The 14700-nt window shown below is 34.9% G+C and overlaps 1 protein-coding gene across 2 annotated transcripts in view; it reads left to right on the forward strand.

The window, feature by feature from the left end:
- Positions 1 to 14700, forward strand: part of LOC106876022 (dynein axonemal heavy chain 10) — a 187264-nt gene that overhangs the window by 34640 nt on the left and 137924 nt on the right. For both annotated transcript variants that reach the window (XM_052968399.1, XM_014924396.2), the window contains exons 16-25: positions 428 to 588; positions 2232 to 2463; positions 3773 to 4027; positions 4505 to 4663; positions 6067 to 6183; positions 7149 to 7251; positions 10079 to 10257; positions 12865 to 13076; positions 13407 to 13563; positions 14008 to 14241. In XM_052968399.1, coding sequence (XP_052824359.1) covers positions 428 to 588; positions 2232 to 2463; positions 3773 to 4027; positions 4505 to 4663; positions 6067 to 6183; positions 7149 to 7251; positions 10079 to 10257; positions 12865 to 13076; positions 13407 to 13563; positions 14008 to 14241 — 1809 coding nt within the window. The remainder of the gene's footprint in view (positions 1 to 427; positions 589 to 2231; positions 2464 to 3772; positions 4028 to 4504; positions 4664 to 6066; positions 6184 to 7148; positions 7252 to 10078; positions 10258 to 12864; positions 13077 to 13406; positions 13564 to 14007; positions 14242 to 14700) is intronic.

The raw sequence follows: 14700 nt of genomic DNA on the forward strand, positions 1-14700 counted from the left end.
CTCCTGTCATCCCCATCCTCCTCCCTCCATCCCCTCTTCCTCCCATCCCATCTCCATCCATCCCCTCTTCCTCCATCCATCCCCACCTCCTCCATCCCCACCTCCTCCCTTCACCCCTCCTCTGAGTAGGTATTGCCATGACTTTCTCTGTCATGGGCAATGCGACAATTACACGCTACACACCTTCCTTCCAAGCACTGCCGTAAACAGTGGAAGGGATCTAGTATGTTAAAACTTAGTGCGTGTGCACAGCAGAGCTCATGGTCAATCTGTGCCAAGTGGCTTCACTCTGTATGCTTTAGCTTCATTACTATGACAACAGTCCGGATACTTATTGATCAGACTATGTATAATACAAAACAAATACACATACATACATATGTATATACACATATATCCATGTACATAACTGTCTATATACTTTCAGATGATGACCAATAATCTGAAATATTTCAACTATTTGGTTACCTCACCAAAGCCTTTATTCTACATTGAAGCTCTTCTTGCAGCACCAGAGGTCATTCTTCACCCTTCTGCCAATGATATTTTCAACATGACCATGCAAGCTTTTAGAGACTGCATTGATGGGTAGGAACATACAATTTTTTCTTTACATTCACTCTTAAACATTTCCATTGTTTTAACAGTTTCTGTTGGATTTTACTTTATACTTCCAAATTTGCTTTCTTAGTCTGACATCAATTTTCACATGTTTAGTTATTTGCTGTAATATATATTTTAACAGCTATTTACCTTTTCTAATTTCTAACCAAAAGGCAGGTTGTATGTTTTCAGTTATATTGAGATAAACTAAATAAAGTAGTTATTTCTCTAATCCTGTTTCGTACATATTTTAAGGCCTTATGGTTTTTACTAGGCATATTCAATCTGGAACATAAAGCTATGTCATTTTCTAATGATACTGTACACTCTCTAAATTGAAATATGATCTAGAAATTAATGATATTAAAAAAGATAATTATTTCAAATAAATACAGAATAAAAAAAAAATGTTCTAATCTGAACAATCTTCATATAAAAATAATAAACTCAGGCATATAAATATATAAATGACAATTCAATCAAAATGGTATTAATGTTCTAATGATAAGGGGTAAAACAATTGTCTTTGCACAACATTTTTATATCCGTTTTACCAATCAATCTAATAATATGCTTTTTTGTTGGTGTTCACTTGAAAATTCTTGAATACTTTCACATCAAGTGCCTCCAATGAATCTCATGGGAAGACAGGGTTCTACATGAATGGAATGCTGCAACTCCTTCAGCATCAAATCTCTTACTGTCAAGTGTCAACTTCACTGGATTGGCCATCTCATCAGGATACCCCACTTGCATCTCCCACGTATTGTCTTCTATGGAGAACTTACTGAAGGCCAGTTATCTGTTAAAGGACAGAGGAAGAGATACAAAGATCAAGTTGCTGCCATCATGCAGAAATGCAATGTTCCTCCTATGGATTTGGAAACTCTTGCTGGGGATTGAAGCAGATGGAGGACCATCTGCCATCGAGCTTGTGAAACCACTGAAACAAGGCATTGTCAATGGCTTAATGAGTGTTGTGGCTGCTGCCAGATTGCCTCCAAAATACAGCTCATTGGTTCCTTGTCTAACCTGTGGAAAACTTTGCTGCTCAGATTTTGATCTCTACTCATAGTGTATTCACCATCTGTGTTTGACACCAGCTTGAAGGGATGTTGTCCTTGGAGTTGTGGGACTTCCAAGCAACGTTTCATGAGCAAGTCTACTCAGCTGTTTTGATTATCAGCCCAGCGCTGGTGCAGCCTACTCTTTCTCCAGTTGTTACATCCTGGATGTTTTGCTGGATCATGGGTATGCGAGTCAAGAAGGTGTCAGTGCTATACATAAGCACCTAAAACAAATAGTGAAAGCATGGCACATGTTACCTAGTCATACTCATTCATGAGTGACTGCTTTACTCTTTCGCCATTTGTGAATTTGCATATTGCTGAAGCATGTTTTTTCATTTGGATGTTTTATTATGATTCATTTAGTTGTGAAGTAGAACTTTTTGAATGGTTAACAGAGATATCTGTTTTGTTTAGAAGAACTACTTAATGTTTGAATTTATGGGCATGTGATTAATCCATCACCTCAATTTCATTGCTATTGTATTTTATATAACACATTTAACATTTTGTGCCATGTTTAATTTTTCATCTTATTTGAAATTACTCTAAACTTTCCAGAACTAAGAAATTTGTTCGGTGGATGCATGGTACTGTGTTGTTCTGCCCACCAGTTTCCATGCCAGGAGAAAATGAGCCATATGTATTCTCATTTTATTATGATATTGTTGGACATACATCTGTTTTAGAACTGAAAGACGTTATTGAAAATAATGTAAAGAGAACTCTTACAGCAATCCAGAATAACCTCTTAAGATGGAAGAAATTCAGATCTATCTTGGTGGTTGATAAGGTAAGACAAGAGGGATTACTGGATTAATCTTCCAATAATTTTCTCATATCGGGAGAAAATCTGCAATGTTTAGAGAAATAGGAAATAGGTATGACAGACACAACTTTCTGAAAGGCATTATCAATATAAATGAAATGAAATAGAACTTGGAATTAAGATTTAATTTCACTAGGAGATTAATTTCAACTCTTCAGTGCTTGAACTCTGAGTCATTGATCAAATTAATTTTTCATGTATCTTTTTTTCATTGGTACATTCTTTGACTGTCCTTATATTAGGATGGGCTTGAAAGTGTAGAAAAATTAAACTACCCAGCACTAACTCATATTAAGATATATAAATTTAACTTAATTTCTTTAAAATGATTTCTTTCTTCTTGGTGAATTCTTGATAAATGTTCCAATTTGGACATTATTCTGTAAAGTGTTTAATTAAAATGTGACCTTAAAAGTCCTTTACTTAAAATATTAACTATTATATTAAGAGCAATGAATTATCAGAAGAGGGTACAATGCTAGATTTAATTCTTATTCCTGAACAATTTAGGTTTAAATCCTGTATGGTTTTAAGCTTTTGCTGTTCATTTCCTTCTCTTGTTTCACTAGGAGCTCACTTTCTCACCAGGTTAAATAGACACCAGTAATACATGGAGAGCTGCTGATAGCTAAGTAGACAGAGTACTGCACATTCAACTGATGATGATCTGGCATGTCAACAATGCCACTGCTGTTGCTACTGTCATCATCATCATCATCATCATCATCATCATCATCATCATTTAATGTCTGTTTTCCATGCTGGCATGTGTTGCATGGTTTGACTGCATCTGATGAACCACAGAGCTACATCAGGACCCAATGTCAGCTTTGGCATTATTTCTACAACTGGATGCCCTTCCTATTGCCAACCACTTTACACTGTGTACTGGGTGCTTTTTTTCTGTGACACTGACATTAGTGAGGTCACCAAGTAACTTACAAGACACAGTAAAGAAAGTAAAAAGAAAAAGCCCTTGCATCTAAGGATAAGTGTGAATGTACTTGAGAGAGAGGGAGATGGCTTTGTGTGAGGTATTGAAGGTTAAAGTATGGTAGAGTGTCTTGCTATAGAGGAGATAGATGGCTTGTTCACATTATGAGACGATGGGTGAGAGTTGCTGGAACGAGATAAAAATGGTGATAAAGGGGGTGCCAGAGCATACTCACAAGGTACAAGAAGGTGATTTTAAGGGAGAATATAGATTTTGGATCAGATTTTTATTGCTTATTAATTAATTACTAATTTCGTTTTATTGTTGTCTTATCACCAGCAACTGAGTGCAAACAAATGGTTTCTCAGCAAACCCACATTGATTGATTTTGATAATAAACTCCAGCATTACTATCTATGCATTGAAGAAATACGCAAACAAGCAGTAATCCGAGACCAGGACTTTATTGAGATGTCCATAAAGCCTCTAGCTTCTTCTATTGAACAGCATGCTCTAAACTGGATCAGCATCATTGGGAAGCTGCTGTATGATTCTGCACGTGAAAATCTCTTCTCTATCAGAGATCTCTTTGAGGTTAGTGTTCTTCTGTTTTTAATTGTGGGTGTTGTGGTCATTGTAATTATTGATGTATGTACCAGGACTGTTGCATTGTTTGTTGTGGTTCTTGCATATAGATATACACTCTCAAAAGCAAGGATTATTACTGTTATACTTATATGTCTATGAAGTTGAGTGTGTGTGCGCGTGTGTGTGTGTGTGTACGTACATAAACTGTTTTCTAATAGATGTGCAAGGCCTCTTTATTTGATTGATTCTAGAAAGAAGAAAGGAAAAGTTAATTCCTATAACATTGCTTGATTTTTTTGTATATTTGTAATTGTATGTGTATGTGTGTGACTATGCATAACATTTTTAGGTATTTGAAATAGAGTGAGAGAGAAAAAACAAAACAAACAAAAACTATAGTGAATAACAATAAGGTCTGGTGTGACATATATATATATATATATATATATATACTTTTCTTACTTTGATCAACTAAATTTGTAGACGAAAGACAAAGAACTGGACCATCCCCCTGATACACTAGATGACCTGAAATTTGTTCTAATGACCATCAACTCAATTCGACTGATGTCAATTGATGTGGAAATTAAAGCATGTTTAATTCAGGAACAGTATCGCACCTTGGAGTTACATAATATTGAGGTAGGTTGGTGAGATTTATTACAATGGTTCCTTTGGTAATTTTTAAGCATCTATTATAATATTCTGACTGCTTATAAAATGCACCAGCTGTGATATTTAGGCACATTAGATAATGTTTTAGTAGGTTACTTATAGTTATTACACTGTTTTAGATACATGTTTTTAATAAAATAATACAAAATCAGTGAAAATTGTGATTCATGTATGAAATCTCTAATTGACTAGATGTTTGAAATTGCATTCAGAGAGTGGAGGGTTTAAACTTGTCAGAACAATATCTTATTGACTTTTTGAGACAATAAGTCAAGCCAGTCTTTTGAAGCTTCCAGTAACCTGATTCCTGCCCATACTTTTTAAGTTGATTATGCAGATCACAAGTTCTGGTCTTTATAACCAACTCATTGAAAATACTCACATCTTACAGTATCTTTATCTGTTGATATAACAAGTATTCTACATAGATACTGTCTAGATGACTTGATGTATTTGCACTGTCTTCAGACTGGTGCATTTTGGAAATCTTTTCAACACTAGTCAGAGATTTAGAACTCCCTGAGATTTGCAGAGCTTTTACATCCTTTTCCCTCTATTGGATAATTCCACATAATCCCAGTATGTATCTAAGATACAATTTCAATTTCCCATTATTACTAAAAATTGGAACATTTTCAAGAAAGCTTCAGGTACAAGAAGACAGGTACAAGTGCATACATTTCAGAAATCCTGGTCTCGTTGATGACCCCTAGTGACATGAAATCATTGAGCAACTGGCTTCGTTTCAGTCGCAATCCCAAGCCAGTACATTTATACATCTTTCTCTCAGTGCTTTTGTATTACATTTCTGAACCCTTCTTTTGGTCAGAAAAAGGGAAGTGAGAGAGATCACGTTACTTGGTCTTGAAGAAGGATTAGTAATTTGTTCTTCCTGATGAAAAACCTCCCTATTCTGGAACACTCACATAACACCTTGGAATTTTTCCTTAATATTCAGTGCTGATGCTACATAAAAAGCATCTAATCCACATTGTTAAGTGGCTGGCATTTGGAAGGGCATCCAGCTGGAAAAACCTTGCCAAAACTGTCCTCGCTTGTGCTTGTGCCACGTAAAAAGCACTCAGTTCACTCTGCTGAGTGGTTGATGTTATGAAGGGCATTCAGCTGTAAAAAGCCCTGCTAAAACAGATACAGAAGTCTGGTGCAGGCTCTGGCCTGGCCAGCTCCTGTCAAACCGTCCAACTCATGCCAGCATGGAAGGCGGATGTTAAACGATGATGATGATGATGATGATGATTCTCAACAGGAGTCAGTAAAGTAAGGTAATTCTGCTACTGATGTTGCTATGAGTGCCAACTATTAAATTAAACTTTGCCTTATCTGTTAAACTTTGTTTTATCTGTTATTAGGTTACTGAAGAGGAAAAGAAATCAGTTTCAGAAATATTTATCCTCTGGGATGATCTCACACAGAAAGCTAAGAATGTTGAATTTAGCCTGAGAATTGTGAAAAAAAAATTCACTGAGGTATGTTATAGAAGTGAAAAAAATAAAAGTTAATGGTGATTCCTGTAGTTTGGTTGAGCTCAACCTGGAGGAAAATGATAGTCTGCATGAAACTCTTAATTCATTTGCAGCTTATATTTACTGATGGATGACAGTTTTGCATTAGCATATGTTCAAAGAATACTTTGTTCAATGATGAACAGTTATGAGATGTTTATAGTCTTCTACAGATTTTATTAGAGGAGGTAAGGCAATGCCTGTAGTCTTTACTGTGTATTAATGTAGTGAATGATCAATTTGAATGTTCGCAGGTTAGTGGTTGAAGAAAGAAATGTGTTGTGAGGAAGTAGCAGTGAGATACAAGAAGGGTGGAGCAAAGTAAATACTATGGAGTATGAAAGTAAATTACAGTGAAGGTGCTGGAGAGAGTGGAGAGAAAGTACATTAAGGTGTTTAGATAGCAGTATTTTGCAGGTAGTAAGTTTTAAGGAACAGAATCATTGTAAAAGTGATAGAAGGGATAGACTGAGAGAAAGCTTGATAGTCAAATAAATAGAATTTTATTGGATGTGCTTTGATTATATGAAGCAGATATATCAAAAAATGACTAATATAACAAACATTTTTCAATTGCACACCCATATAAATATATCTACAGATAGGTGTCAGTGTTTGCTCCTAAAGATCATATCCCCAGGTGAAGAGTAGGCAATGGCTATAATGAAAAAGATGATAATGTATTTCAATAGAGCACCATTGTCTATGTGGAACCATATTCTAAAAGTAATGTATATTTCTCGATCAAACTTATCTGAGGGACAGTCCTCAGCTTCCCACCAGATGTTTCAAATCTTAATTCAATTAAAGCTTTTCTGTCTCTTCAACTTGAATTGCAATGTTGAACTTCTCTAGGAGCAGCCACAACAGCAACATGTTTATATAGATGGTATAACCCTAAGTCTATCATTTTTACTTTTCACTCACAGATAACACAAACCCAAATTACAGAGTTCAGTGACAGACTAAAAGAATTTTATGAAAGATTCAGAACTGAAGGACCTGGTACTGTTGGTGCAGACTTGGACAAAGGTTTCTGTTTTTCTTTTATATAGTCAATATTTTTTTTCTCTTGCCTTTAACCCTCCAACGCGGAGTATAGGCCACTTATAATTGAATTCCATGTCGCATAATTTTTCGCTTCTGTACTTATACTCTGCCATGAATGTCCCCCTTTCTCTAGTTCCTTTTGTGTTGATCTACGCCACGAGTTCTTAGGCCTACCTTTCTTTCTATATCCATCCGGATTCCACTGTAAAGCACTTTTCGCTACATTTGGTGTGTCTTTTCTAATTGTGCTACCAATACACTTCCACTTTTTCTTAAATATTTCCTCCTTTATCGAAACTTGATTTGTTCTTTGCTATAGCTCCATATTGCTTATGTGTTCGGGACATCTAATTAATTTTATTGATTTTAAAAAAGCATTCGATAGTGTAGATATAGTCAATATATCTGTATATATCTCTTAAATAATTACAATCATACAGCTGGTCACTTTGAATCAAAGTTTGTAATATTGAAATGTAAGCTTTTTAAATGTAAATCAGTTAAGAATATCAACCATTTCCTAAAATTATTCTTGTAAGCTCTTATTTCTGAATGTTTTTCCTAAAAAGAAATTTATGACTTCAACCCACACCAGTGTGGAAAATGGACGATAGATGATGATGATGATGATAAGTTTTACATACAGAATAGTAATGTATAAAAGCTTTCGTACAAATTAACATGTGTGAAATATGACAAGGTGAATTCATCGATAACAGGGCTGATACAATATTAATATGCAAGAACTTGAACTGGTTTATTGAACAGGAAACAAATTATCTGAAATTGATTAATGTTTAGTTGGACATGACATGTTTTATTAGCCAACTTTTGCCAAAAATATTTGTTTAAAAAATGTCAATCAAAGACAATTTATATCTGTTGTATTCTTTAACTGAAATAACCTTAATGCAATACTATTTTCTTTGTCTGAGAAAACTATATTTTCTTAGGTAAGATATGTAACATGCTTCAATCTATTTAGCTGGAAAGTAATTTATGATAGAACAGCTGGTACTATAGTTGTTACTTAGAGTCAAGTGCAGATATGCACTTTCCAAATATTGTTACCATTATCCAACTTAGAATCTGTTTACTTACAATCTGTTTAATTAAAACTTACTTCAACGTGGGATGTGGGTTTTGCCAAGAATATTATAAAATGAATTCTATATTTCATTCAGTTTGGTTGCCCATGCATTTCTGTTATATATGGAGTATGTCAATGCTGTAGACCGAGAATATGAAAAATTATAAATCTAATTATTGAGATATGATATGCTGTATAGTTTGCAGTTGCATGTCTATCTTTCCCACTGTCCTGTGTATAAATCCTATCAAGGAAGTCTGTTGAGTTTTAATTTTTTTAGTGTGTAAATTCTGAATTAAATATACAAATGTCAAATCTTTATAAGAAAGCTAAAAATCAATTTTGTAATGTTTTAATTTAAATTTTTCTCTCTTATATTTATACTTTTATTGTCATTGTTGTTATCTTTCTCCCTCTCTTCTATCCACCCTCTCTTTCTCTCATCATGCTGCTGTGTGTATATATTCAGTTGGACAAAAGAAGGCAATACATATCTATACAGATAATAAGTATATCCCCGGTTACCTGATCCCCCTCTCTCACCATACAACCATCATCTATCTTTAGTCTATAAGAGTTGGACATCAACATAATAAGGTACCCCTTTGTATGTAAATGACTTGTCTACTTAGTTTCATGGAGATGGCATCAACCTGTCACTGTAAGGTTCTCCCTCCCATGATGAGTTCAACCTTATGTACACTTGCTGTTACATCCTGATCAAGGACTTTTGTTCATTGTTGAGATGATACAATATAGAGGGGATACTTTAGTCATGGTAGAGAGTGTCTTTAGTATTGGTGGCAGGATAAAAGACATATGCTAGAATTGTTGGTAACAGGAAAGACATCCATCTTCAATTATTATGCTAAAAATTATGGAACAAATGGAAGAAACATGGATACCCCACAACAAGCTGCATGCAGGCAAGCTATCTAGGAAGGTAATAACTTAACATAACAAGTAATCAAGGTATTTTGACTCTTTAGTCTTGCCACAGACATTATGTTAAGTGCTAATGGCATGATAAAATACATTCAGTCTATGCTGTAAAATAGAAAGGACACCTGGCTATAGAAACCATACAAAAAATGAAACATAAGATGTTGATTCCACAAGCTGCATCACAGGTTACCCATCTAGGAAGGCAGTAACTCTAAATAATTATTCTAGATAAATGGGTTTCTTTAGTCCTGTTTGAAATAATCTCTGCAGTGATGGTGCATTTAGTCTACATTGTGAGACATACACAACAACAAAGTTGGCCAGTTTTCTCTGTTACTGTTTGTGCTAGATGATGTGGACCATGATGAGGGAGTAAATGCTATGAGATCCATTGAACCCATGGCTGTATGGGAAAACAGATGTAAAATGTTGATAATAATAATAATGAACTTATTGTATACATAACTCAGGTGCACAACAACTCATCATAAAAGGTAGCCAAAAGTGCATGAACAGCACATAATATAATGTACAGAAAGTGAACAGTGAATGAGTTGTTTAAAAAAAAAATTGGTGGAGACATCAGATGAATTGTTGGTGAATTTTGGGAAGCATGGAGACTTAATTGACAAAGAAATTACTACTCTTCGTAAAATTTGAGTAAAAATATGTTACTCATGTTTTGATTAATTTTGTATGCATTTAATGTGTCCTTAACACAGAGTTTGAATGCTAAGATTAACCTTTTCCCTAATATTTTTGTCCTTTAAACAGGTGTGGATTTGATGAAAGACTACACAAAAGAAATGAATAAGTTTGAAGCTGAAAGACAAGAATTAGCAAATGCTGAGAAACTATTTGATCTTCCAATTACAATGTACAGTGATTTATTGTCTGTGCAAAAGGAAATGGTCAGTTTAGATGCCTTGTTTAAAATTCATACTAATCAGAAGGTAAGTGATCAATCTATAAAATTTTTTGAAGTATAAAATTATGGCATGCTATGTATTCCAGCTCATGTATTCCCACTATGTATTCCAGCTCATTCTAAAGTGAGTTATTTTTATTTTACTCTTTAACCCTAATCGCTCTTTAATTTTGTACTGTTTGTAAATAGTTAAGAACTGGAATTATGTATATAGATATGTGTGAGGGCATGTGGCCTAGGGGTTAGGTGTATTGCATTTACAATCGAGAGATCATGGTTTCAATTCCCAAACCAGCTCTGCATTGTGTTCTTGAGCAAAACACTTCATTTCACATTGCTCCAGTTCACTCAACTGCAGATGGATAAGCCTGCAATGGACTAGCCTCCTAACCAGGAGAAATGTTGGCTAGCTTGTCTAGCCAGCAGGGTGGCATCATTCAGAAAGCTAAAACTATGCAAAGTGTATTGTGACCAGCGATGTATAACAATATCTGATAGTCTGGTTGATCAAGTGATACAGGTATGCATATACAAACAAGGCAATAAACTGTTGTTAGAAGTCACTCGAGGAAGAATGTAATCAATGCCCAAAATAGAATATATATGTATTCATTAATAGTTTAAGATGTTAATATTCTATAGTTTCACTCCCTGGGTTTCATGGCAGTTTAGGTAATAAAACTATTTTCTCTTGTTGAATTTCAAATGCAATTTGGGGTTAGGTACATAGTCTTGTAATAAAAGCAATATACCCAGGTTTTCACCACTCACTGCATATTCCCCTTCACTCTACTCATGCTTCCTTGGCAATGTCTTCCTACTTATATCATTACCTCTGTACCTCAAGGGTATGCTCTGGCATTTGCCACCATCTATCTCTCTCTTCTTTTACTTGACCATCCCATTCATATTCTGATCCCTGTTCCCTGTGAGTATGTCTGGCACTCTGCCACTATTTCTCTCCTGCTGTCTTGCACTTTTGCTGTCTCTCACTCTCTCCTTCTCCTGCTCTTCCCTCAAGCTGGGTAACCATGTATCTCCTTTACAGCAGCTGTTTCTGTCCTCATTCCTGATCACTCTAACTCTCTCTCTCTCTCAGGCCAGGTAACCATGTATCTCCTCTACAGCAAGGCACCTGTTTCTGTCTCTCTGTCAAATCATAACCTTCCATCATCTGATACAAGATCACTTCCTCCAATGTCCCTCTACTCTCAAAGGATCTTTGTCTTGCAAGTTACTCAGTGACCCTACCAGTGCCGATGCCATGTAAAAAGCATCTAGTCCACACTGTAAAAGTGGTTGGCATTTGGAAGGGAATCCAGCTGTAAAAACCTTGCCAAAACTGACCTCACCTGTGCTTGTGTCACATAAAAAGCACTCAGTCCACTCTGCTAGATGATTAGTGTTAGGAATGGGCTTTGATTTTCCAGGAACAGCTATATGCCACATGTGAAGCATTCACACCTAGTCTTAAGGTTGTAATTCAAAACAGAGGTGGTTATATCGAATAAATGTGGTAGTGTCATAATTGTGTTCTTTTACCATTGCATTACAATGCTTGGACCCAAAATATGACAATATTTTGCTTTGGCAAAATTGAAAAAAGTTGGTTACCTTAATTTTGGAACACCCTGTACACACACGTACACACGTATATATGTATGTATATATATATTTGTACATATATATGTATGTATGTCATCATCATTACCATTATTACCGTCGTCATCATCATCATCATTTATCAATTGTGTTCCATGCTGGCATGAGTTGGATGGTTTGGACTCAAGACTGCAAAACCTGGGTGGGGTGGCTAACATTCCTGTGAGGTGACGCAGGGTTAAAGTATGAAGGAAAGGAGGAAGAGAAAGGCAAGCAGGTTCTTGTAGATGAGCTACATGGTTACTCTCCTTTAGGAGAGAGACTGATGAACACAACAGTAATTAATACATTTGTGTTTAAATCTGCTGGAATATATTAAGAATAAATATGCAAATCATTTTTTTGAATCTTGCTGTTCACACAGTACAAATGTTGATTTATTATTGGTTGGTATATATCAGCAAGGATCAGAGGACAGTCTGCTCACTGAAATTATAAACACATGTAGCAACAAATATTCTGATTGACTTGGTTGGGCATCTACAGATTCTTCACCTAAATATTGTTATAGAATCTGCTCTTTCCTAGTGGTTTGTCATACATGCCTTACTGAACTAATCTGTATTTAAACCTTTTTAACTGATCACATGTGATACACAGGACAGGCAAAGTGTTAAACAAGCATTGACGTATAGGACTAGCATGTGAAAAGGATTTGGACAGGCAAAGCTTGAACAATTTTTACTTTTCCACAAATTAAATTCCTGTTGACTATAATATTACCCATTCCAAAACAGCTGAGTTTAATATTACCTATTCCAAAAATTGACTTCTACATGGTTACAGTCTGGAAACTGAAACTTGTAAAAGAGAAAAGAATAATTTGCATTAGATTGTTAAAGTGTGGCACTTTTGCCATCAGATTTGAAGTGACCTAAAGAGACTAACTTAATCACTGTTATTTATATGACTCTACTCATCGTAAAAATGGAAAACTAACATATCAAAATAAAATATATCTTTTTGATAGGAAGCTAGAGAAGAATGGTCAAATACCTTATGGGCCAATCTGAATATTCAGCTTCTTCAAACAGGGATTGAAAATTTTATTAAAGCATTCCGGAAACTTTCTAAAGAAGCAAAAGCTATGCCAGTTGGCAAATCAATTGAAGAACGAATGAAAGAGTTTCGGGATTCCTTACCATTGTTTGTAGATTTAAAAAATGAAGCTTTGCGAGAGAGGTTTGTTTTATATTCCTTTAATTATTTATATCAGTTCTATAGCTTGGTGCTGTAGTGTTTTTCTTTATACAAAACTTAGTCAGTACTTTTAATGTCATTCTTTTCTTTTTTGTTTTTGTTTTTGAGAATAAAAATACTGCTGTTGATAATGATAATGGCAGCAATAACAACATTGCTAACATTGAGGAAAATACTGATTGTGTTGGAAGTGTGGTTATAGGAATTGGCTAAATAAATAAAGTGGCAAAGATTGTAGATGCTGTTGTAGTAATCAACAAATTAAATTATTACAAATGTTTTCTAAACAATATCATTCTGGTTTTTGTATAGACATTGGAAAAAGCTTATGGAGAATACTGGTCAAGTATTTGAGATGGACCCAGACACATTCACGCTAGAAAGAATATTTGCTATGGAACTGCATCGTTTCCATGATTGTATTCAGCAAATTGTTAGCAGTGCAGTTAAAGAAATGGCTATAGAAAAGGTGAGTACTTAGACATACAATTTGTAATGAAAAAAAAATGAATTCATCAAATTTTTTTGCTGTTTTAGAGATTGTCTGTGCAATGAAAAAAGGAAGCTACTGATATGTCCATCTGCCTGTGCAAGCCTGTAAAAGGCAAACGGTAACCCCAGGGTGCCGGTGTATTAAGGTGGGCAGCACCACCTGTTTTGGGGGAGAGCTTTCCATATGCATGTGCACCTGTATATCATGACTTACTCTGTTCACTTTCTTGATTTTTGTACATAATTATATTTACTGTACATGCACCTTAGATGAGTTGTAGTGCACCTGAGCACTATATACAATAATTTCATTATCATTATTATTATCATTATTATTATTATTATTAATTTATTATTATCTATGCTGATGACCTTGCACTAATTAATTTTTTTGTTTACATTTTTCGTTCATCTTTTTTAGGGTGTGAAAGAAGTTGAGGAAATGTGGTCAAAAATGCAGTTTACTGTGGTGCCCTATATGAAAGGGACTTCGAACAGGGGTTATATTCTTGGCAGTGTAGATGATGTCTTGCAAGCACTTGATGATACTTCCATGAATTTGCAGAGTATGTCAACCTCTCGATTTATTGGGCCATTTCTAATGATTGTCCAGAGATGGGAAAAAAGTTTATCATTAATTGCTGAAGTTCTTGATGTAAGTTGATGACTTTAGAACATAATTCTATTATTTTATGATTTAAATTTGTGATATTTTCAGTACAGTGATAGAATCTAGAAATTTGTTGACATCAGTGTGTGTGTGTGTGTGTGTGAAGTCATTATGAAATAGCTTTAAAGAATTTGCATTTGGCAAGCTTGTAAAATGACTCATTTGTCATATTTACTATTTTATTCACTCTGTAGAACAGAGGTGGGGAATGTCTCACAAAGCAGGTAAAATTTCTCTGAAAAATTTTTCTTAAAAAATAAAAATAAACCATATGAATAAAAAAATCCCTTTAAGTTTTAAGATCAGAACAGTAATTCAATACTGCTTGTTTTCAACACCTCATGAAGCACAAATTCTGTTAACCAAAATGCTTGTCTAAATGTAATCATGAGTTAGTCATACCTTTATTACAGCCCAAAAGCATCCATTATAGCCTCCAGATCG

The sequence above is a fragment of the Octopus bimaculoides genome, chromosome 1, assembly GCF_001194135.2.
Source record: "Octopus bimaculoides isolate UCB-OBI-ISO-001 chromosome 1, ASM119413v2, whole genome shotgun sequence".
NCBI classification, from domain to species: Eukaryota; Metazoa; Mollusca; class Cephalopoda; order Octopoda; family Octopodidae; genus Octopus; species Octopus bimaculoides.